This window comes from Acanthochromis polyacanthus, chromosome 15, assembly GCF_021347895.1.
Source record: "Acanthochromis polyacanthus isolate Apoly-LR-REF ecotype Palm Island chromosome 15, KAUST_Apoly_ChrSc, whole genome shotgun sequence".
In the NCBI taxonomy this organism is placed as follows: domain Eukaryota; kingdom Metazoa; phylum Chordata; class Actinopteri; family Pomacentridae; genus Acanthochromis; species Acanthochromis polyacanthus.
The window spans coordinates 19921231-19946913 of record NC_067127.1 but is presented as its reverse complement, the minus strand read 5'-3'; the positions used below and the strand labels follow the sequence as shown (position 1 = coordinate 19946913).

The following is a 25683-nucleotide window of genomic DNA, read 5'->3' as shown; positions in this document are numbered from 1 at the left end:
TGAAAGGCTAACTGATGATTAGAAAACTCTTGTGCAGTTATGTTAGCACATGAATAAAAGCCTGAGTTTTCTTGGAGAACATGAAATCTTCTGGGTGACCCCAAACTTTCGAACAATATATATGAAAAAATGAAGGGAGAAAGACAAGGAGACACATACCAACTTCAGAAACCTGTATAAACTTCTGCTAGAAAAACAAAAAAGGAAAGCTGTAGAAAGCATATAACTGTAACCAGGAGTATTTATTGGCTCATTATCAGCCCCAGCTCTTGACTGGAGGCAAAAGGACAAAACGTATCATTGGCCTGAAGGCCCAACAGCTGCTTGACCCTGACGGTGTCCTCGAGTCCACACTGCTGAGTTTCGTTACCTCTTGCTGCACGTGTCAACACGTCTCTAGTCAGAGTTTGCTCCTCATAGAATTCAGTTAATTTACTAAACTAAAGTCATTGTATAATGAAATGTGTTTATTCCGAGGCATTCGGTGTGAGGTGCAAGTCTGAGAAGAAATGAAAACTCAGAAATGAGACCAGAAGATGTGTAACAAACATCAGCCATGATTCAAACCACCATGTCTGTTGTGACGCCACTTTTCAACATTCTTCAAAACAAAGAAAACATCTGAAAAAAATGGGGAAAAAAAAAAGCAACATCAGCACAAGCATTAACCGTTGCTGGTACAATTAAATACATTCATTTGGTTCACTTTACATTTGAGCATGCCTGATTATTAAAGCCTATGCTTCAAAAGCTTTCAAAACAGCTAACAGCAAATTACCATGAACAGCAGAGGCAAAATGAGTCGATATGAAAACTGAAAATGCAAAACCATCGGCACTGCTCAATATAGAAGCATTTCCTACCCTGAAACCTGTATTTCAATAGCAGCAGAAGAATACAGCATAGTGCTCCCAAAATCAACTCGTTTCCAGTCCCCTCAAGACCTCAAGGCAGCAGAAAAAAGTTCTGACCCACAGCGAGGACAGCAAAAATGTGTATTTTTTTTCTAGCCCAAACAGGATGAAGCAGCTTGAGCTAATGATATGAATAACTGTGTGAGGTTGCAACACATGCAGCAAAATATCACTCAGGAAAAAAAAACAACAAAAACTCAATCCCACATATTATTTACTTTGTGGTCACTCTTGCAAATGTATATTTTTTGTTAAAAAGGCCCTGGAGTTAAACCACTGGGCAGGAATAAAAACATGAAAATCAAATAAAAGCACTACAATATGAGAAGATGCACAATTACACCCTCATCATGCCGATCTGCAGGTGGTTCAGGCCATCTGGGTTCTGCAAAGCGACTTGAGACAATCTGAATTGTAACTGGCGCCATGAACTGAACTGGAGACTAACATACAGCACTGCCCACGTCACACTACAGTACCAGCATGCTGACATCAGGCACAATGGTGACACACCTGATCAGAGCAGTCACAGCAGCAGCATGTTCACCTCACTGTAGAGGACGTCAGGACAAATGAGCAAAGTGGTTCAAATGACAAAAAAAAAAAAAAATCACAATAAGCACGAATCCTCCAGTTCACATAGGGGTAAAGACAAAGTAGACTCTGGACCGGGTGTCAGTCCAAACAGGGCCTTAGATAAAACCATGTGACAGTATTTTGAAAAATGTAACAGACAGCAATCAAAACAACATTCTGACCTGGTGAAAACCATTAATTATCCATCCATCCGTCGTCTACACACAGCTTAATCCTCATTAGGATCACGGAGGGCTGGAGTCTATCAGAGCTGACTTAAGGTGAAGGCAGGGGACACCCTGGACAGATCACCAGTTTATCGCAGGGCTACATATACAGACAAACAATCACACTCAAATTCACACCTGTGGACAATTTAGAGTCATCAATTAACTTCAGCATGTTTTTGGATTGAGGGAGGAAGTAAGAGAAAACCCACACATGCACAGAGAGAACATGCAAACTCCATGCAGAAAGATCCCAGGAAGGTGGGGACATGAACCAGGGATCTTCTAGCTGCAAGGCAACAGTGCTAACCACCGATCCAATGCACAGCCCACGATTAATCATAAGTCAAAATTTTGGAAGTTCTATTTTTTTTCATTACGCTTAAACAAAAATATCCAAATAATGACAATGTCAGCCCAAGGCCAGATGAATAAGGCCATTTTACAGTCCTTTGCGATTGTAACCATTTTGTTGGCTGTAACACCGATAAATGTTACACGTTTACAATGTTACTTTTTCTGAGAGGCAGAATTATTATGAACACGCAACAAGACCACATAAAAATACGGATTTAAGGGAAGTGTGTTTGTGCATTACAGCGTGTGGAACTACAGGGTAAATAAACATAGCTAGTGATATAATTTTGACACCTTCACCTTACCACCACAGCAGATCCTACAAGCTCTCTGCTTAACAAATGTCATTTATCTTAAGTAGAGCTGTTTCATGACTAATTCTGGGTTCTGCAGCTGTTTAATACACAACCTGCAGTTCGATTTGATTCAAGTAGAAACCCACACTTAGATGTGTGGTTATATAATTTGTAGTTTGAAAAAAAAATAAACAAAAATAAGAACAGATGATAGTTCGGGGCTGCACAGTGGAGTAGTGGTTAGCACTTCCACCTTGCAGCAAGAAGATCCCCGGTTCAAATCCCAGGGTGGGCCTGGGATCTTTCTGCATGGAGTTTGCATGTTCTCCCAGTGCATGTGTGGGTTTTCTCCGGGTACTCCGGCTTCCTCCCACAGTCCAAAAATATGCTGAGGCTGATGATGATGAGGCTGTTTCAATTCGTGGCATTTTGGCCTTGTTAGGTTGGATTGTTTCTTTAGGATAAGGCTAACATTTTCACCTCATTGTTTTTCATGTTTTAGAGTGAGAGCTGTGGTACAAAACTGGGCGGCAGGGCAGTGAACAGTACAAACAAAAGGATGCATACATGTTCAGGCCATACAGGTTGTATAAAGTGTCATAAGACAATCTGAACTGTAATTGGCGCTATAGATAAAACTGAATTTAACTGAATGACTCCGTTCCAGATCAATGTACTGATGCCCAAATAAGATCGGGAAAAAAAACAAAAAAAAACACGTGAGATAGTTTATCTCTTACACTCTGTATACAGGACCATTTCATTACCTCGTTGGGTAAATCATCTACTAGTAACAGATACAAATCTAAACTCCCCTTTTTTATATACAGTAGGTCAAACCACGTACAAGACCAGGTTAAAAAGTGGCAGACCTGTAACCGCTCTTCTGTTATCAGCAAGTGTGCAAATGGCTCTGATCACCAGCCTCTGCTAATACAGTCCTGTAGCTATGAAACAAAGAAACGACAACCTTAAACATTCAAATGGATGCACTGGATTGGAGACAGGCTCAGTTACTGTCTTCTACTCTTCTTCCTCCTCCTCGTCATCGTCCTCGTCATGACAGTGGGTGATCTCCTGTGGAGCCTGAGGGAAAAAGTGGGGAGGCTGGAGCTCGCTGATGGATCGGGTCAGCTGATGACGTTTGCATTCCATCTCCTTGAGGTCGACGTCGTGGCGATTTCGCGTTGCCAATGGCGACTCTGTGGCGATGAAGTTGATGTGTGTGTGTTCCACCGTCGACTCATGAGGCATCTGGTAGGGAGCATTTTTAACAACAAATGCTTACTGTCCCACAATCACAGTCTTGATAAAACGTGCATACTGACAGAACTAGGCGTGAAAAATGTGGTTCTTACCTCAATAATGTCGATGGACGCAGCATAGATTGTGTAGCTTGTATACACACTAGATGTATCTTATGGTTCATTTTTAAAAAGAAGGCATTGTAAATGAAGGCTGGGAAGATTGGTTTTATATTTTATGCCTCATCACCTACTGGCCTACTTTGTTGAGCACCAAGCTTGCTTCAAAGCTAACAAACAAGACCAGAAGACCAACACCCACCACAACCGCACAATGCTACAAAACCTACACCAACTCAAGTAGGGATAAAAATACACATTGTTTTTGTTTTTTTGAGAATCAATTCTGACTGAATCAGACAAATTGATGATTCCCACCCTTAGGTATACATACTGAGTATCTTCTATGCATTGTTTGAGTTCATTTACTCGCAAGAAAACTCAGTTTCCTGCTGAACAAGACTGAAGAAGATTTTTTCACTTAGTTGGTCCTTGGATGCTACATACCTGACATCAATTCATTTATGTTTAATATGCACATGTATGCACAGAGGTCATCCAAAGTCCAATCAGATCATCTACTCAACATGAAGTACTTGTGGTGTTGGCATTAAGTACGGAAATCACAGGCGGCAACATGTGCTTTAGATGTAAGATAGTGCTGTGATGCTGTGACAAAAGTGCCAATGACAGAGTTTGGAGGCTGTGTAAGTTTTCATCTGAGTGAGAGATATGAATGAGTCTTACCAGGACATGTGCAGCTCTGAAAAGATAGCTGAAGGGGTAGTACAGCAGGTTTATGAAAGAGGCAGCATACAGGTCAGCGTAGCGCATCACTTGAGAGGCAAACAGCGTCTGCCGTGACCCACTGCGAAACAAACTTCCCATCATGCCGTAGCACATGTCCATGTCATGGGTGACTTTCTGGAAAGGACAGAGACGTTAACAGCCGTGAAAAAATCCGACGGTGCTCAAACAGTCTCACAAGTATTAATAACTTGTAAGACACAATCCACAAATAAATGTTGAGTGATTTGTATGTTTGAAAGTGGCTAACAGCTTCATCAGCATTTGGTAATGTGCTCCTGACTGCTGGCGTTTCCCTTGATGCTACTGATACAGGGGGAGAAAGAAAAGAAACTGGGGCAGCCTGAGGTGTTCAGATTTCTGGGGCTGCTCTCTGCTTTCATCTTCATTCTCATAATGGACTGAATTACGTTTCTCTATTATAGACATTTCAGACATGGGACGTGGAACCCTCCCTTAGCCGGGTTCTGCTGGAGGTATCTTTCTTCCCAGTAAAGGTCTTGTGAATTTGGGCTTTATAAATAAAACGGAAATTAACTGAAAAAGTTTTACCTTAATGCGTCTCTGCAGTGAGCTGATGTCGGGCCTCTCATTGCTGCTGCTGTCCAGATGCCTGAGGACAAAACACAAAGGTATGACACAAGTTTAAGTATATTTTCCACTTCATCTGAAGGATACTCAAGCTCCGCCCAGACAAAACTAAATAACATGTTGCCTGCCTTTATGCTGCTCTTTCTATTAAAACTGCAACATTTCAGTTCAAATTACTGAAGGAAGCAGTGATACATACATCCACACAGAAAACGTCAGGGATATTTCATGCACAAATGAAGCTTTTTGGGACAGTTTTGAAATTAAAGGACGGCCAGAAAATAACATCTTGCTTTGATACATATCATTTCTATGGAATTTTCAATTATTTTATCCACAGTGTTAATACTATTTAATGATTAATTTCAGGGCATTGGTTGGTGCTGTGGCAAGGACTGTTGCCCAGGGGTTCAAATCTCAACCCGGTGTCTTTTTGTGTGGAGTCTGCATGTTCTTCCTGTGCCTGCATGGTTCCCAACAAACAGCTGTGAATGTGAGTGTGATTGTTTGTCTCTATATGCAGCCCTGTGATAGACTGGTGACCTGTCCAGGGTGTCCCTTGCCTTCATGCTAAGTCAAGCTGGGACAGACAGTGGTATTATTACATGACACGTTTATTTGAGACTTGATTGTGAGAAAAAATTTTTAATATTGATGTTTCAAACTGATCGCACTTGCTAAGTTGCATAGGACAAAGGGTTTTAGCTGGACCTCCAGGCTCCCTATAATCCTGATTCGAGGCTGAAAAGACAGTCTTGGTCCCAATGAGTGGTTATTTTTGTCTAACACCAATTTCTCAATTTTTTCTCTATTTATTAAAAACTTTATCAAATCACAATCTCTTAAATGTATATCAGAACCATTTTCTTTAAAAAAAAAAAAAAAGACATTACAAGACACAGCAGAAGAGGAACTCACTTGTAAAGCTCTGCGAGGAAGCAGTCCAGTGACTGAAGTTCCTCAAATATGGCTGAAAAACAATAAATTGGGATTAATAGTAAATCACATCAGTTTATTCATTTGGATAAAACAGAGTGCCAAAACATTTTTTCTACACTTCTTCTACCATCCTAACACTGAGATAAACTTCAGTGACTTCTTTCTGGGTTACACTGTAACATCTGATTGCACTTTGAAAAACGTATGAGTTACTTCCACAAACTTGGTTTATAATTGAGCTGGACAGAGTGAAGTTAGCACTGTCTTGCATAATTACATTGCTGTCATCTAGAGGGACCTTTCATGCCTCAACTCTCCTGAGACTGTATGCTTACTACTGTTGCATGCATGTCTCTGCTGCATAACCAGTTCGCCCACTGGGGGCAAATAAAGTTATTGCTTTTTCATAATAAAATTATTGGTCAGATTTCCCCGCCCCTGTTTTTACTACAGCTTAAAAACACTGTTTAGTTCATTTAAAACATCTCACAGCTCTTGTCAGTCCAGACATGCAGCTCCTGGGCCAGCTCAGGAATGACCAGGAAAGTTCTCCAGCCCTGACGCTTCTTGGACTTGAGAATGTCACCAAAGATGTGGTCTCCAATGTAGATGATGTCCTTCCCTTTAGCACCCAGCAAGTCACAGACAATGTCTGAGGAACCTGGGAGTACAAATACACAATTTTCAAAATCTCTATAGACTTTTAAGACTTTTACCCATGCTGTAAAAACAATAATCCATGATCATTTGATATAAACATTGTTTCTTTAAAAATTGCTGTTCTAAACACCAGGCTCCAGCTTCAGCAACAGGGATGTGTTTGGTCGCAGAAAACCTGCATAGTAAATGTCACCACCTGCCATAACTAAAGAAATGATGAAGGAGAGCTAAACAGAGTCAGAATCAAGTTTGAAGCTCTGGGTACTAACTGCAGAAATCCAGTATGACCGGGTCTTGTGTCTGTACAGTCTGCAGTCTTTAGGTCCATTAGCACATGAGTGCACAAAATGCCACATTACAGTGAATGGTGTACGTGTTGTTTCATAAGCATTAGTATCCATCCTGCTTGCTTTATTCCTCTGTTACACAGTGTGGTTATTCATGCAATGTTTACTGTTAGACTCTTCAAGTTCAGTCACAAATCTATTCCTATCATTTTAAAAACTCAAGTAGTAGTTTTGGACTAAATAAAATATGCAGATATATTCTCATATAAAATTCATGGATGGAAACATTCCCCAATTGATCAGAACTGTACATACAATTTAGATCTTTTCAAACATTCGCCTCAATATCACCACTTGAGCTGCAGATGGTTTCTTATTCACCTCCTGAGTAGACGATGCCATGCTGGAGAGGTCCAGTGTATGTACCAATCTTCAGCCGACCTGTGGTCTGAAAGAAACCAAGGTTGAGAGACACGTTCATCTACAATATACATTTATGTCACACAGAAAAAGGAGTTTGACCGAGTCAACACATTTTTCATAGCATGGTATTTTGTGAAAGCAGATTTCCACAGTACAAACTCACAGTGTCGACTTGCCGCAACACTGTTCCCTCTCCAAAGAACACAGGTTTGCGAGCGTCCACCAGGATCAGGTCAAAGTAGGACTGCCAGGGTCGGTGGGGTGTGCTGGGCTGCAATGAACACACACACACTTTTGGTTTCAATGCTATACGTTGCCAATTACACTCACACTCTTGATTACGTGGGAATTTAGAACCCGTCATGCTTATTGTGTGTCTGCATCTGAGTGTGTGTTGTGTACAGAGAGTGTGTGTTTATGTGTGGATGTGTGTCTCCAATGTGTCTAATTACCTCTGCTGATTTTAGGTGCTGATTTATTCTGACGAAAGCGGTTCAATAACATAGAGTGTCCACTGACACTGATTAAGTATTCATCTACTTTTCATTCTTAAAACACACAATGATCATATATTCAGACCTGCCAACCTTGGTGAAATATTTTGCGTACCACTTAATCTCACACACGCACGGGCAAACACGCACGCACGCGCGCACGCACACACACACACACACACACACAGCTCGAGCATATTTTCAACGTGAAAGTAACGTTATTAACAGTACATATTTGCCAAAAGACACACACGTACACTCACGCGTGCACACACACACACAAACACGATTTTACCGTTTTAAGCGTCAGCTGCTGCGGGTGGGGGCACAGGGAACGGGGAGAGAGGCGGAGGGAGGCAGAGGACAGGAGAGAGCGGGCCAACAAGGGTTCGGCAGACTCGTTATTCTCCGCTACTCTATGATGATTGGTTGAAATTGCACCACTACACTGCTGCATCATGTTGTCAGGCATGAGTATTGCACGTCCACATTTCTAACAGCACTCACAGATGTCTGCAGCTTTTTGCGTAGTTTAATGAGGTGGCGCGTACCAGTGTATTTTGATGTCAAATTGCGTAACTGCTACGCAAAATGCGTACAGGTTGGCAGGTCTGTATATTGTATATATATATATATATATTGTATATATTCCAGACATTTCTCAATAAGATGGTTCAGTTCACATCTGCTCATGTTCCTGACAGTTTGGACATTATGAAGTCATCACTGTTACCTTGGGACCATGAGGAAAGTCGAACAGGTAGGTCATGATTTTCTGTAAGAAAAGAGAGTTGTTTGCACATTCAACATACAAAAAAGGAAAACTATAATCATCTCAGAGAGTATTCACATGCCTACACTCTTTGCAGTTTGATTAATTTAGTTGTCAATGAAAAAAACTTTATTTTCCCCTCATGACAAGGTGTTTAGCAATTTTTGCAAACTATTAAAAGTAAAAAAAAAAGAGAATCTCTCATTAACAAGAGTATTCATTCCCTTTTGCCGTGGCACTTCTGTGTACTCTGATAATTACTGAGATGTCTAGACCTTGATTAGAGTGAAGAAAATCATGCACCTCTGTGTATAAAAGATCCTGGAATTCACACAGCATGCAAGGTCATAAATGGAGCCATTACATCTAATGAACTAAACAGGGGAAAGATATAAAACCATCTATAAGATCTGATTAGTACAGTATATGGAGTTTGCAAAAAAGGCATTTAATGTACTCTGAGAACAGGAAGAAAAATCTTCTCTGATCTCTTGGGTCCACAACTGAACTATTCAACAAGATCTTAGAGAGTGAGGAGATGCCCGAGGAATGGAGGAGAAGTGTGCTGGTTCTGATTTTTAAGAACAAGGGAGATGTGCAGAGTTACGGCAACTACAGAGGAATAACACTGAATACAATGAAGCTATGGGAAAGAGCTGTGGAAGCTAGATTAAAGACGGAAATGACAAAGTGAAAAAGTACAACAGATGCAGTATTTGCTTTGAGGAAGCTGACAGAGAAGTACAGAGGAGGTCAGAGGGAAGTGCATTGTGTAATTGTAGATCTTGAGAAAGCATACGACAAGGTGCCGAGAGAGGAACTGTGGTATTACATGAGGAAGTCTGGAGTGGCAGAGAAGCATGTACGGATGAGGGCGGTAAGACAGAGGAAGACCAAAGAGGAGGTTCATGGATGTAGTGACAGAGGACATGAAGTTAAGTGGTGTGAGAGAAGAGGATACAGAGGATAGAGTTAGATGGAAGCAGATGATTCACTGTGGAAAGCTCTGAAAGGAAAAGTTGAAAGGAAAAGCAGAAGTTTCCACGAAAATGTCCTTCAAATATGGTCGACAGCCAATTTAAAAAAAATAAAGAATTATACTTGATATGTCAATCTAACAATTCATAGATATCATTTTATCACTACTGATTTGATCAACGGTTTATGCTAAAAATAAATATTTCCAGTAAATCCTAGATGGTCAAGCAGAAGGCCCCTGATGATCTGAGATGGAATGACCCATGTAGGAAATTTGTGAAAATGCATAAAACGTGGTTTTATTGTGTCATAGGTTACTGGGTGTGGATCAATGGGAAAATGCCAATTTTATTCATTTTAAAAATTGCTTTAAGCATTTACTAGCATGTTTGATTGTTCACTTTTGTCTTACCTCTGTGTATTTATAGTCACTGTTGGTGGCCAGGAATACTTTGGCTACTTCATTCATGCGACTGAGAAGCAGAGGAAGCTTCGGCTTAGAGGAGATAAAAGAGCAAAGATCAACACACCGCAAATAAAGTTTGTCACCAAGGTTTAAGTCTAGGTTCCTGGCATCACACTTCATCATGTTACTGTACTTACATCCTTTACCACATACTTTTCCAGGTTTTCAACTGTCTTTTCTTTCAAGGATCCCTGCGAACATAAAACGACGGACAGTTTAGGCCTGTACGTTAAGTGAAGGAGATGAGGCACAGCTGACTAGAAGGAAATGACAAAAAGGAACAGACTTTACCTTGAAATGAACCCAGTCTACAGCATCTCTGACATCCTGGAACATGCTCTTGTAGGACATGAAAAGGTCCCCATCCTTGAAGCCAGTTTCACAGCTACACAGACAAAAAAAAAATCCTGTTAGCATTACAGTTTGCATTGCAATGACAAATTTAGTGTTTTCCATTTGTTCTTGCCAAGAAAAGCTTCTGAGAGAATAAGAGACAAGATATGGAACTCACACTGAAATTCCAAACATTATCAAATCATTAAAACCCTTTTATTCAGAAAGCTATATAAAATTTAAACCAGCTTAATTTCCTGTAATAGATAATATTCTTTATTATCTATTACGTGAATGCGTAGTACCTTGAGTATCTGGAACAGTTACTGAAGAAATCCACCAGGCATGCAAAGAGGTAGGTTTCTGAGGAAAAGGACAGTGAATCTGACTAGAGACTGAAAAATCAACATGCATTTAGTGTTATAAATGAACAACGTAAGGAAATCAGTGGAACCACATCCACAACCTTGTCTGTGAGCTCACACACTATTACTTCCTTCACTCATTTTACTAAACAGCAAAACATCATTTTCTTTGTACTATGTTTCACAGGATAACTTTTTTTGTCTGGAGTCTCCTTTTACTTTTGTTTCAGGGGACACAAGCTTTAATAATTGAACTCGTGTGTATTTTTTCATTTTTCCAAATGGGGCTAAAGCGGTTTGGGGCTTCTTTGTGTAAAAAGTGTACTAACTGAATGATGTGAGACGATTCATTGCTTCTACAATTAAGTTCAGCAACGCATGATCCCATGATACCTTAAAATCCTACGCCATCTTAAGTATATCAACTTTAATTTTAACCCATAAGAACCCACGGTGACACCAGTGTAACAAGCACTTTGAGTGCCCCAGTCTCTTCCTTGTAAAGCTTTATGTCTGACCTTAACTCATTAAGTCCTTTAAGGAAAAATGGGTCTGGGTTCTTATGGGTTAACTGTAAGATATTAAAATTTGTACAGGAGTTGTGCTGATTTGTTTCCTTACCAGGCAGGTTGAAAAGTGTATTGAGGATGTAGAAGCGGTCTGTGTCTCCACGCTGAATAAATTTGTTGGGGTACATCTCTCGGATGTCAGGTCTGCGTAGAGATGACAGTAAGTCATGAGGAAGGTCAAGACAGTAAACAGGACTTAGATTTGACATGCAGCTATTTTCTTTGCATCACAAAACATTTCATTAGCTCTGTCTGCAGTGTTAAGAGGAGTTTCTATTCTATTCTTCCACTGTTCCTATACTACATCCGATTACTGTGTATAAGCCAGGTGCCTCAACATGATTTCACCTGGACATCCACGCTCCAGCATTTTAATTGAAAATGAAATATCTTAAAATGTAGTGGACAGATTGACACTGCAGGTAAGAGACTGCACTGTTGACATATAAACTGATTTTCTCGTCCCGGATCACTTATCACTTTCATTCTGTGGCTGAAGTGGCAGAAACCAAAGTTGTAAACACTGGTTCCTTATGAGGAACGTTTGGGGAACTCAGTGATGACGTCAATCAACAAATTTGTTCCCACTGGTAGCTGTCTCAATCACATCACCTCAAAATTTAGATTAGTTGAACTCCGTACCACTCATAGACTGTATATAAAGATGGACGTAGCATCTGGCTCCAGAATTGAAGCCCACCCGAAAGTGTCAAAAACTTGCAATATCACGCCGTCCACTAGGGTTGGCTCCAAAAAGCTTTTTCTCCATAGACCCCAATTCATTTTTGGAAAAAATCAAATTTGATAGACTGATGTTCTACAGCTCAGGATTTTTTTCCCGTTAGTTTTCATGGTCAAACTGAGAGATCAAGTGGCCGATCTTAAAATAAATCAATACTGAATTTTAAATAAATCGTTAAAGTTGGCGGAGCCAGGAGGCGTGGCTATACTTGATTGACAGTCCCATTGGCTGGTCCTGCCCCGAGTTGGTCTCCGGTCCAGCCTGTTTGATGATGCTTTTTACGTCACTGGCTCCAAAAAATCCAAAATGGTGACCAGGAAGTAGCAAAATCCGGGCTTCATTTTCTCGGTGTTGAAACCAACGGGTGACGTCACGGTTAGCTCACGCCTGGTACCACTCACTTCAGCACCAGTGGTTAATATTATTGTCCTTGATCCATGTCACTAAATCTCTTTGACATTATACGGTCTCTGGTTGCCACATCTCTGCTGATGGACACTGTTCAGTCACGTTTATAAGATGAAAGAATTATCTGAGATAATGGAAAAATCTAACTGCTTTTTTAACTACTTAGAGGGAGTAGTGAAACCTCACCCTTTCAAAAAGTTGAAGCCATGCACGCACACAAGGATGTTCCCATAGGCATCCACTTTGAGCAGGTTGCCATACATCGTATCAAACACCAGACCTCTAAGGAGAACGGAAACAGGTGGGTGAAGACAGAAACACTTTCAAGCACACATAAGAATGAGAACTGTTGCACTGGTATTCAAATATTAAGTCAGTGTTCAAACTGATGTCAAAAAAGGAAGGCTTTGTGCACCCACCTGGTGGGGAATGAGGGGTCGTAGACAAAGTTGAGCAACTCTTGTGGATATCCAATTGATACCATTCGCTCCACGGTCAGGTCAAAGCCCAGTGACTCATACTCAGGAGATTTATACACTGGACAGATAGGGAGACACGGATTTTTACAAATGTTTACAAAACATAAATCGCTCTAATGAAGGCAGTAAACAAAAAAAACAATGCAACAATGAAATACAGAGAGCACCATTTGGTAAGATCTTACATGCACAACATATTCTTAGGTAGCTTCCAACACACTGGTTGTAAAACAATCTTTTGGGTTTCGTATTTCTGGCTAATGGCGTTGCAGACCTGGTCAGGTTCTGAGGTGCTCATTTTTTTCTCTGCCTGCTCTCCTGTCACCCCAACAACTTGAGGTAGATGGCCTCCAACTACAAGTCTGCTTCTATATTCCTTCTATATACTCTCAGCCAAATGCAAATAAGAAAAAAAAAAATTTGCATTTGGACTATAAGAATTATTGTCTTTTACTGCATCTTTTCTATGAGCTGTTAACATAAATAACAGGCATAGCATCGAAAAATAACAACTACTACTACTGCGTTTCTTTGTGAAAATTTTACATTGTATTTTGTTTTTAACTGCTCATGTTTTTTTTTTTTTGCTTTTATGCGAAAACTTGACAAAAAAGAATCATGTAGGACTGAAAATGCGGAATAAATGGACCTTTTCTATTTTACCCACTGTCATTTCTTCAACAGATCAACATGTGTCGAAATGAATGAGGAAACCAGTGTCAGGACATCATTCAGTCCATGTTTAAGCAACTGCAGTTCTACCAATATGAGCTTCATCTGGTTGATGACAAAGAGCTCAAACTGAACACACTTACCTGCAAGAGTATAATCCATATCAAAACCAAAACACTTGATCTTCTCCATGGCCAAGCTTCGGTTAACAAACACTCTGGAAGGCAAAAAAGTAATGTCAAACAGTGCATGACAGACGATTAAAGTTAAACCTATAAAACCTTGATGGCCAACAACGTCGTGAAGAGAGGATAAATCAGTCTTTCACACGTTATCACTCAATAAATTTTCTGCTCAGAGCTTAAGAGCAACAGGAAGTCAGGTTTTGATGCAAGCTTTGTTTGAGTCACTTCAATAACACTTAACAACCACAACACCAAAAGACATGCAGTCCCTTCTGTTGATTTATACAGTGATCTGTGCATGTCCTGTAAAAACCTCTCAGCTCTGCGAAGAACCTGTCGCTCCCCTTTAAACGGTGAGCACATATGATTCTCAAAGATTTTAAGTTAAGTGCTAATATACAAATACTTATTCTATGCAAACTAACACTGAAAAACAGACAAGAATACTGCCACCAGAGATGATATTGTTCATGGTTGTGTCTACGGTTTTACACAAGCACCGCGACTGTTTTTCAAATAATGGAACCACAATAAGAAGCGATATGCAGAACAGGAAAATGATCACTGAATTTACGAGTACAATACACAATGGATTAACACAACTAAAAATCTGAACAGGAATATGATTGCAGATGATGGTACTTCACAACAGGAAACTCCTATTTTAATGATCAGTTAATCAGTATGCAGTAATATTTTCTTGACTGAACATTCGGTCTTTTGCTGTCCGGTCAACAGTCCCACACCCAAAGATATTTACTTCGAAGTGACATTCAAGAGAAAAACAACAAAGGTCTACAGTGGAGAAGGTGGAATCAGAGAATGTTTGGTACTGTGGTTTAATAAATGAATTAGAAACTGATCAGTTATGGAAATGACTGATGTGAGTTTTCTGTCATAGAATCAGGTCAGTTCTATAATTGATGGTGTGAAATTTTGTGCCAAAGCCCAGTTCTCACAACATGGAACATTTATTTTCATAGAATTGCTGCCAAAAGTGACTGATGTCACATGCAAAACTCTTGACTGTGAAAGTAGCTCCGAAAAAAACCCCCAGACTGATACAGATGTTGCTGCCATCGTAGCTTCTGGTGGCTGACTGCTTCTATGCAGAAATACAGATTATACTATGCAAACATATAATCTGTGACTCTGCTCAGACGACACACTGGATTTGCGTTTCTACTCACAAGGAGAAATTACATTGGATTTACAAAAAACAGAGGATTAAAAGGAAAGATGCAGGAAGAAGGAAAAATGCAACGCCAAGAAACCACAATGACCAGCTGCTGTCTTCACAGGGAGGAACTTAGCTCACAATCAGTGTCAGTATGGATGGAGATCCAGAAGAGTTTGATGAAGAATCACGTTATGTCATGGACATCAAAACTGAAGAGTCATTTAGTCAGTAGTAACAGTTTGTTTCAACAACAAAATGTTGGCATACCTCATTGCAGGATGATTTTGAGCCAGATCCCTTGGAAAGCTTTGTAATAGAAAATACATGTAGTATTACCACTGAACTCACGGCTACTGCTCTCATCACTCATGTTGCATAGTCATGCTGTCTTTCACAGCAGAATATCTCAGCAATGAAATCTAAATCTAGAACAAAAAAGAAAGTTCTAATCAAAATAGTCTACTTATGTGATTTTATTTACCTATTTTCTTCTTTCTTACCGTGCAGTTTCTGATTTAAATCAGAAACTATTTGATGGAAGAAAAAGTCAGCATTCTTCTTCGTCTGATAAAACCAAGGCCTTCATTTATAAAACCATGTATTGAATCTAAACTAAAAGTTTACACTACCAGTCAAAAGTTTGGACACACCTTCTCACTCAGCGGTTTTATATACAATGTCCATTAATACTGAAGACATCACAACTATTAAAGAATACATATGGAATTATGTCAAACAAAAAAGTGTTAATCTTCACTATTAATCTACACTGTAGAAAATAATACAAATAAATAAAAAGCATTGAATGAGAAGGTGTGTCCAACTTTTTGAGTGGTAGTATATTTCTACAGAAAAGACAGAACAGGTGGAAAAAATAAGCAAATTTCCCCACTGACACATTCTGGTATCATCCGTATTATTAAAACAGCGCTGAGGCGTACTCAAATTTCAAACTCTGTTTATTGAATACGCAACAGTTCAAAATAAAAACCCACAGCTTAAAAGCCTGTGAGTGCAACAATAAGAATCAGCAGTAGAACAGCTATGTCAATAACATGTTTTTACAAGGAAATCGGATTTTTTGTGATTAATTTGAACCAATTATTTACAATTATTGGAAAAAAAAGTCAGGTACCAACTGTAAAACAGTTGCAGCAGTTCTCTTTCTAGGTTTCAGTCAGCGACGGTCTCAAAACCACAGCTGCACGTAAACGCCCCTCCTCCCATGAAGATGGCAGAACTTTATTTGTGGTGCAGGTTACATCACACTACAAGTTGTTCTGCCTCCATTTCCGTCTTTTCTCTCTTATAAATATAGCAACAGAAAGTTAGCATCCTGTACTTAAGTTATGAGGAAAATCCATGCATAACTTTTCGCCTCACCACTAAAGATAGAATGAAATAATGTCAGCCTGTCAGGCCCAAGAAACAACCAGCAACTTTAAATAGAACTAACCTCTTCCTCTACCACATAGTGCAAACATGTGACAGGATGAAACACAACAAACACAGCACCAGACAACAAACATAATGTTAAATTCTAACAGAGTTGAAATATGGAACATAATTACAATTATTATTATTATTATAATCATTACATTATTGCAAGACGAGATTGTTTATACATCAGAGATAAGCATGGCTTTAAAGAGCAGCATTGCAGAAGCAGAACATTAAGTTGTTGCTGACCTTCAGAGGTTAGCTTCTCACGCTGATACAGTGATGTGAAAGTGAATGTAGGGTTTGTCAGCAGTCATTGTCTGGCAGGATGAGCTCCATGGATCAGCAAGGACAATGCCGGATTACTCATGTATGCATGAACAAAGTGTGAGCCTTATTTCTTCAAAACTATAAGCACTTTTCAAAAGAAAATTTAGTGTGGGAACCCATCTACAATAAGGGCATCTTCCATCTGCAGTGTTGCTTTAGAAACTGCTTAAATGCATGTGAATTTGCCATATGTAATTATTCTGCAGCATTAATCCACAGAATTTCTGATGAAGTGCAAATATAGAATATAACCCAAAACATAAACACACCAACAAAAAAATATTAAGACTATAAGATCACTGGAATTACAACCTTTGTGTCAGTAACAGTCAGATTTGCCCAAGCTGAAGACTTGTGTAGGATTTAGTTTTCTGCACTCTATTTTGTACCTGTGGTGAGCTTCACGTCGATATTTCTTCATGGCCACACCATCCATGTTGGCGGGTATGTCAGCATAGTTCTGCAGGCGGTCGCTCCACGAAGTCGTCATGGTAACCGTTAAAATGATCCTGGGATGTAAAGAGTGGCTTATTACACACAGAATCACTCAGTCCAGCTGGGTGACTTCTATTTGCGGATTGTGCAATTTAGTTAAACAGTGCCACAGACTACAAATTCCTACCCAGTCTGTTCACAGGGTGCAACAACAACAAACTGACAGGGATTTAACCCTCGTGTCGTCCTGGGGGTCAAATTGACCCGTTATAAAGTTTGAAAATGTGGGGAAAAAAATATATCTTCACAGTGAAACTTCTGATGTCCACATTTTCAACATTTTTTGGTAATTTCTGAACATTTTTTGGTGCAAAAAAAAAAGTTAAAAATGTTTATTAAGGACATTGACAAAAAAAATCTACCAAAATCCAGCGAATTTTGCTGGATATTGGTTGATTTTTTTGTCAATGACCTTAAGAATATTTCAGAAGTTTTATTGTAATCATTTTAGATATTTTTATTAATTTTTTAGAAGCCTTTTACTCATTATTTAAAAACATATTTACAAGAATTTTCTTGCCAAAGTGAGACATTTTTTAAAATAAAAATTTTAAGGGAAACTTTTAAGGAATTATTGGAATTTTCTTCCTGGAGGTTTTGAAAATTTTCAGTAATTTGGGGAACTTTTTTTCCGAATTTTTGGATTTTTTTCAGACAAGGAAACCATATTTTTGGTGCCTGTAAATGAAGACAACAGGAGGGTTTTAAAGGGACAAACCTGCAAGTAAGTCACCAAACTGTGACAAGCGATGGCATTCAACAAGAAAGTCTTACATTAATAGATGTGCTACAATTATCGTGAGCAAAAACAGCCAGAAGAAACGAATGTGAAACTGAAATGTGCAAAATTTTAGAGAAAAATCAAAGTTTTTCGAAGATTCACAGGTTAGCAGGTATTTGTCACAGGGCCATATCATTATACTAGTTGCCGTTTAGCATAAGTGGAATGCCGGATGTAAACAAGAGCATCATGGAGGCTCGGCTAAACTTAGCTCAGGATCCTGTAAAGGCTGAGTGGTATCATTTGCTCTTATTGACACCTAAAATGACAGAGTGGAGTAACCAACTGAACCGTGGGGTTTCCATCATGTAGCTATGCGGTACCGGTCAGCTGGACCGTTATCTGGACCAGCTCTCAAACAAGTATAGCATAGTAAGTTAGCATAACTTTAGTACACAGGAATAGGTCACTGTGCCGGCTGCAGGATTTAGTTAAAGTAGTGGTCTTTTTAACGAAAACACACTGCCTGGTTAGATATGCCAACAGCACAACTTACCGTCTTCGTCGTGTCAAATTGGTGTCAGACTGAATTCGGAGCATGCGCAGATGTTTGCAGCTTTTTCTTCTTCATTGAGTATAAACAGTGATGAGAAAAAGCAGTTGGAAGTTCATCAGCGCCACCTGCTGGACTGCAGAGTGGCGCCGCAGGGTAGCACGTAGAAAGAAAAATGAGAAAAACGACCAACTACATACATACATACATACATACATACATACATACATATACTGACAGTCAATAGAAACTTTGAGGTAGAAATGTACGCAGAATTCTACTTGTAGGGGGGTTGTAATTATTCATTGTGGATTTACTGATGATCTAGTGCCCTGGTAGTTGAGATAATGATGAGTCGTCATTTTGTCATGATTCATTGCACATGGGTTGGTCACTTTGCAAAAGTGAACCAAATACACACCAAGCAATACTCAGTGAGTATCTGCACAATTTGAGAATGGGTTTTGAAGGCCTATATAAAGGCCCAAAAAAGGCCACCATTGTTAGTGCAGTGAACAGCATCATGCCGCGTCTATCACATGAACAACGTCTCCGGGCGCTGGGTATGGTGGAGGCCGGTTTGAGCTACAGTGATGTAGCCAGGCGTATGGGCTGTTCCCAACCCACAATCAGAAGCCTGGTCCAAAGCATGCGCCGACGGATTGCTGCCTGCATGGAAGCAAATGGAGGCCATACTCGGTATTGACTGTTGTGACTTTGTGTTTGGCAGGTGCCGTTTTCTTTTGTGAAATTCTTTATTTTGAAATCACTCTTGAAACGTTGAAACTTTGAAAGGAAACTTTTAAGGACTTTTTGGAATTTTCTTCCTGAAAGTTTTGCCATTTTTTTTAAATTTGGGGAATTTTTTTTACTGAATTTTTGGATTTTTCTTAGACAAGAAAACAATATTTTTTGGTACCCGTAAATGAACACAACAGGAGGGTTAATGACATTGCATGCAAAAGTTTCACCATGACAATCATACTATTTTAAGCAAACATCAAGCTGCAGCCTTCACTTAGCTCCACCCAAAGAAACTGTGATTAGTTGAAAGAAAAACAAACAAACAAGAGTATTTTTTGTTCCTGTATAGCCGACTAACACTGAAGTGGGATCAGACCCTTCAGCACTACAGAATGATCTGGCTTAGTGAGACAAGTAAGCAGGTAGCGTCCACATCTCTTTATCAATTTGTGTCAGAATTTATGTTGTTCATTCTTGTGAGGATGGTATAAAGGAAAGAGAAGCAAGTTAAACATTTAAATGCATCAAATATTCATAATATTCATAATATGCATGGTAGTGGTTGTCATCTCTACTGGCCGAATAAAAAGCACAACCTCAATGAGCTGTTTTATATTTTCAATAATTTAAGCACAGGAGAGTAAATATATTGTTAGGCCTAATATCAAGATTATTTTAAATTCAATAAAGCAATTTAATTGGATTTTTGAGGCCTAAAACTTCTTAACTTGTAAAAATGAAACATCTGGTAATGTACAGTATATCAACCAATATTCATTTTCAGCACAAGAAATCCAATTTGTTTGTATAGTTTGACTAATGATTATGATGAACAAGACATTTTACTGAAACATAAACCTTCAAATGGAAAAATATTTTTTTTCGTAACCTACTATTAAGAAGATAAGCAGATCTATCAAATTCTTCAGCTAATGCTTCTATTGGATATGAACTGAAGTTCTTAGTTTACCTTACCGACAATTCTGTACAAATATTTCTTGTACAGACCAAGAAAAATCACTAAACGCCCCTCCTTTTACCTTCAGGTTTACATTTGTGGAGGATACAATGGGAACGAGTGCCTGGAGATGGCAGAGTATTACATCCCAGAGGTCAACCAATGGACAAGGATCGCTCCCATGACCATCCAGCGTGGCGGAGTCGGCGTCATTGCGTATGCAGGTCATGTCTTTGCAGTAAGTATATGAGTCACTGGAGACACTGGTGAACATATAAATCACATCTATAATGTGTGAAAGTGTTGATCAGCAGGGATTTTAAACTCTTCACACTGATAGTGTTTGCCAACACTAAGCTTGCATAAAAAACCTCATTAAATCCTGGCTACAACCTCAGGATAACAATTCTTATGCATTTCATTTATTATGCAATTGATTTGGGCTGATTCTGATATATCTAGTGGTCTTCTACTTTATTTTAACTCAAAGACATGTGCTGGGAAACCGATTCTTTACATTTAACCCTCCTGTTGTCTTCATTTATGGGCGCCAAAAAATATTGTTTATGTGAATGTTCTTAAAAAACATTTTCAACGTTTCTTTTTTCCACCAAAAAATGTTCAAAGATTTCCCAAAAATGTTAAAAATGTGGACATCACAAGTTTCACTAAGAAAATATGTTTTTTTTCTCCACATTTTCAAACTTAAAATGGATCAATTTTGACCCACATGACGACACGAGAGTTAAACATCCCTTTACTTGTCCTCCCACAGGTTGGAGGCTCCGATGGCAGCAACCATCTGCGTACTGCAGAGGCTTACAACCCGCTGACCAACACCTGGACCGAGGTGTCCTCAATGATCAACCCACGCAGCAACTTTGGCATCGAGGTCCTCGATAGGCGCATCTTTGCCGCTGGGGGCTTCAATGGCTTCACCAACACCTGCAAGGTCGAGTACTATGACATCACGACCAACGAGTGGACTGAGGCCCATGACATGGACATCTCCCGCACCGGCCTGAGCTGCTGCGTGATTTACGGACTCCCCAACATGGCTGAATACGCTGTCCCACGTGACCTGCCGCTTGCACTGGTGGAGGAAATGGAGTGGGAGTCTTCTGGCTCCAATTAAGTCTCAAGCTGCTTTTAGCATAGTCTTGCCACGTACCAGCTTCCAATACTGGCAAGATTGCAACATAAAGAAATTAAATATCTTGCATTTAACTGCTGTTGAACTGAACAGTTTTACAGATATTTCCAGAACTTTTCATTTAAACTTTCAAATTTTATCTTGTGTGAGTGGCGTCCAACCTGCAAACATATGCTACCATATGCAACCTTTGTGTTGTGCTTTAAAGTTTGAAAATGTGGAAAAAAAGATATATTTTCAGAGTGAAACTTCTGATGTCCACATTTTCAACATTTTGGGGAAAACTTTGAACATATTTTGGTGGAAAAAAGAAACATTAATGTTTCTTAAGAACATTCACTAAAAAATCAACCAGAATCCAGCGAAATTAAATGGATTTTGGTTGATTTTTTTTTTTTGTGAATATTGTTAAAGAAAATATTAGTTTTACTGATATATGTAATCCTTTTAGATACTTTTTGGAAGATTTTTACTCATTTTTTTGAAAATATTTACACAAACTTTTTGCCACATTTGGAGGTTTTTTGTTTTAGATAAAACTTTTAAGGAATTATTGGAATTTTCTTCCTAAATATTTTGCAAATTTCCAGAAATTTGGGGATTTTTTCTTTCCAGAATTTTTGTATTTTTTTTCTGACAAGAAAACAATATTTTCGATGCCCATAAATGAGGACAACCGGAGGGTTGAAAGATTAAAAATTGAACAAGGAACGTCGGCTATTCCTGCTCTCAAAGACAAACTGGGGCTGCACAGTGACGTAGTGGTTAGCACTTTCGCCTTGCAGCAAGAAGATCTCCAGTTCAAATCCCGGTCTGGGCCTGGGATCTTTCTGTATGGAGTTTGCATGTTCTCCCTGTGCATGCGTGGGTTTTCTCCGGGTACTCCGGCTTCCTCCCACAGTCCAAAAATATGCTGAGGTTAATTGATCACTCTAAATTGCCCGTAGGTGTGAATGTGAGTGTGATTGTCTGTCTGTATATGTAGCCCTGAGACAGACTGGTGACCTGTCCAGGGTGTCCCCTGCCTTCACCCGGGTCAGCTGGGATAGGCTCCAGCTCCCCCCGCGACCCTGGTGAGGATAAAGCGGTGTATAGAGAATGGATGGATGACTTGAATGGGGTTGAATACTTATACAATCACTTTTTATATATATATTTTTTATTAATTTCTGTTGTCACTTTGACATGAAAGAGTCTTTGTTTGACCATTCTGTTGTCAAAAAAGCCAAATTAAATTGTGATTCAGTGTTGAAAATACTTCCAAGGGGGGTAAACACTTTTTATAGACGCTATAAAAATATATCATTTAGAGGGATACTTAATCTACATGTAGCTGATGATACTGATGTTAAATTGCTGTATTAATGCTCTAACTTAATTGAAGGATCTGACTACTTGTCTCCTGCTTGTGACACTTGAAGTGCAACAAGCTGTTGTTCTTTGTGAATTGAGCCACCAGCGAACAACAAGCACTCTCCCAGTGGTGTGATGTGTGGAACTGACTGATGTTGGGAGTGACAACACACTGACAAGCAGTCACTTAGATTGATAGGTTTGGTTTGATTTCCAGATGTTTTCCATTCCAGCTCAGCTATGTAAATTGATGTGGCCCAGTGTTGCGGTCAACGGCTTCCCCAATTAATATGACATATAGTACAGTAACTTTAATGAGCTTCTTGGACTTAATAAGAAAAGCAGTGCATGAAAACACATTGCTGGGGAAATTAGCCACTTCATCATGTATAACTATAGGAGAAAATAACTGTCTAATCAGGGCTCATTATATAAATTATGTGCTCAATGCTGAACATGCATCAACAAGCATGTGTTGTGACTCAGTCTGCCTGCTAAAGGGCAGAGATTATCAAGCAACTTTGTCCAACATGTAGTCAAAAATCCCTTCTGGAGTCTTCAGAAAAGGTTTCAAGAAAGCATCTTCAAACAGCCTTCAGAGTCTGAAGCGAATACTGTTTATTCAATACAGAGTCTGTAACAACAAACACAAGCAAAATCATGAGAATTTAACTGACCACACAAAGAGTTACATCATCTTATATCATTTTCCATCATTTCCACCGGTTATGATACCACAGTATCATACCGCTTTTGTTTCCATTTTTATATTTAGTTTCATGAGATTCTATGTATATAAAAAGTCACATTAATTATAAACGGTTATTGTTTGCACTTTTGTATTATTACTGTTACTTATTACTTTGTAAACAATAAAGACAAAACATATTTTCTTTTATTTGACTTTATTTTGAAAAACACATTTGAATATATTGATGCAATATGATGCACAAACATCAGCTGTAAATTACACACAATTTATGTTTTACAAAATTCAGCATCCTTTTTCTTTACAGACCGCTCCAACCTAAATGATACACACTATAATACATCCATCCATCCATTCTCTAGACACCGCTTTATCCTCACTAGGGTCGCGGGGTGCACAGTAAATATTTTACCTCTTTGGAGTACAGTATAGCATATTCTAGAGTATCTCAAGGTATTCAAATTAAAAAACAAATCTTGCATAAGTATTTTCAGACTTAACTGGAATTGTGATGCAATGTTGCAGTGTTAGTGTGTTATGACATTCGTTTCTTGGGATTTCATTGTGTTTCTGCAAAAAGTCAGAACTCATGTCCCATCAAGTCGACACAAAACAAAGTCCAAAGCGTCACTGCTTCTCACTGAAACAGAACTCCTTTTGACAGAAAGGCCACAGTCAAAGGCAATTATAGCTGTTTCCTATGGCCTCTTTTCAATTTTGTCAAAAATTCAGGAAACGTACAGCCTCATTTTGAAGGCCTTTGTGGTGTTGGATTCTATATGTTTAAAGAATTAAAAGAGAAATGTTCAAACCCAGTCTGAGGATAAATCTCCACACACCAGGCCATCTTAGGAGAGTTAATAAAATGGTAACAAGCTTTGAATCCAGCTTCAAACAGGAGTTTACAATATTTTAAGCAAGCATTTTCAACTACAAATATATTTTTACATACCCTCAGCCTTTTCTTTTCTGTTACTATAACTCAATAATTACGTGTAATTCAAGAGAGTAATGCTTCTATGCAACATCCTATCAGGGTCAAGTCAATGACCAGGTGCTATTTTAAAGAAGAGACTTTAATCTGTGGTGTTAAGACATTTGAAATGATAAATAACATAAAAAGCAACAGCCTGTGTTCAGGCTGCATTTTTTTTTTAAATCAGACAAGTCATCTGTAGGTCTAATGTTAACATGATGTATGAGCCACACACACCTGGCCTCTGCAGGGTTTAGCTCACACACTCCTCATTCACAGTATTCAACACACATCAAACATTGTATTAAGCAATCTGTCATTTGTCTAAAACATACACTAATGTTCAAAAGCTTGAGGTGACTTGAAAGAAAGTTAGTTTTTTCAATGAAGATAACAACAAATGAATCAGAAATACAGTCTAGACATTGTTAATGTGTTAAACGACTATTCTAGCTGGAAACAGATGATTTTTAATGGAATATCTCCATAGGGGTACAGAGGAACATTTCCAGCAACCATCACTCCTGTGTTCTAATGCTACATTGTGTTAGCTAATGGTGTTGAAAGGCTAACTGATGATTAGAAAACCCTTGTGTAATTATGTTAGCACATGAATAAAAATGTGAGTTTTCATGGAAAACATGAAATTGTCTGGATGACCCCAAACTTTTGAACATTTGTGTATTTGCAACATCCCATCATATAAAAAGTCATAAAATATGAATTTTTTTCACAACAGTAAATAGCATCAACAGAGAATGTTTAAAGCTATTATTGTCACAGTGTAATAGTTGCCTCATCTTAAATTCATGACATCATTTATTTTTCAAGTATACTGAAATACAGTACACAAGTCTGATATAAACCCTCTTATTCTTCCATCCATTATACTAGAATCCTCTTCTTTAACTCATTTAGTTTCTTCTTTCTTCGTTTTCCATTTTCTTTTCATCATCTCATTTTCAGTCTTGTGTCAGCTGCGTCCAACTTCACTGCATACTCGTCCCCGTACGAGACCGTCTGGATTTGATCCGGCCAAGAGACAAAGATCATCAGTGCAATTAAACAAGGTGCAATTTCACCATCTCTGTCAAAAAATCCAACAGATATATGGACTGTAAATAACTTCACAGGTAAATGTAATCCAGTAGCATGGTCTTTATACCAACAAACCCAAACATCATGACCATCCTTGCCTTGAAGAGTGGATTCTGTAAGACCAGAAAA

The 25683-nt window shown here is 38.9% G+C and overlaps 2 protein-coding genes across 5 annotated transcripts in view; both read right to left on the bottom strand.

Moving 5' to 3' along the window:
* Nucleotides 1-223: 223 nt before the first annotated feature.
* Nucleotides 224-18628, bottom strand: nt5c2a (5'-nucleotidase, cytosolic IIa). Of its 2 annotated transcripts, XM_022221608.2 has the most exons (19): nucleotides 18567-18628; nucleotides 17184-17303; nucleotides 15292-15330; nucleotides 13803-13876; nucleotides 12928-13045; nucleotides 12695-12790; nucleotides 11411-11502; nucleotides 10730-10787; nucleotides 10383-10476; nucleotides 10229-10282; nucleotides 10038-10121; nucleotides 8609-8650; nucleotides 7545-7652; nucleotides 7340-7406; nucleotides 6502-6672; nucleotides 5991-6042; nucleotides 5034-5094; nucleotides 4422-4598; nucleotides 224-3624 (listed from the first exon to the last, which is right to left on the bottom strand). In XM_022221608.2, the coding sequence occupies exons 1-19, from the start codon at nucleotides 18608-18610 to the stop codon at nucleotides 3394-3396; spliced, it is 1782 nt and encodes a 593-aa protein (XP_022077300.2). In that variant the 5' UTR covers nucleotides 18611-18628; the 3' UTR covers nucleotides 224-3393. The 2 variants fall into 2 exon arrangements, with proteins under 2 accessions (XP_022077300.2, XP_051815692.1); XM_051959732.1 differs by lacking the exons at nucleotides 15292-15330; nucleotides 18567-18628.
* Nucleotides 18629-23365: 4737 nt separating this feature from the next.
* The window catches only part of si:ch211-250c4.3 (uncharacterized protein LOC100535981 homolog), a 33765-nt gene continuing 31447 nt past the window's right edge, over nucleotides 23366-25683 (bottom strand). For 2 of the 3 annotated variants that reach the window (XM_022204430.2, XM_051960270.1), the window contains exon 8: nucleotides 23366-25476. The gene's annotated coding sequence lies outside the window, so the exon portion shown is untranslated. Of the gene's footprint in view, nucleotides 25544-25683 lie in introns of all 3 variants that reach the window. The other variant, XM_022204431.2, reaches the window with a different exon arrangement.

Excerpts from the sequence above, each read along its gene's own strand:
- nt5c2a (XM_022221608.2), bottom strand. The coding sequence starts at position 18,610 with ATGCTCCGAATTCAGTCTGACACCAATTTGACACGACGAAGACG. Across the intron at positions 15,331-17,183 it reads CGACGTGAAGCTCACCACAG|CTTTCCAAGGGATCTGGCTC; the intron begins GTACAAAATAGA and ends TCTATTACAAAG. Across the intron at positions 5,095-5,990 it reads TTCCTCGCAGAGCTTTACAA|GCATCTGGACAGCAGCAGCA; the intron begins GTGAGTTCCTCT and ends TTTTGTCCTCAG.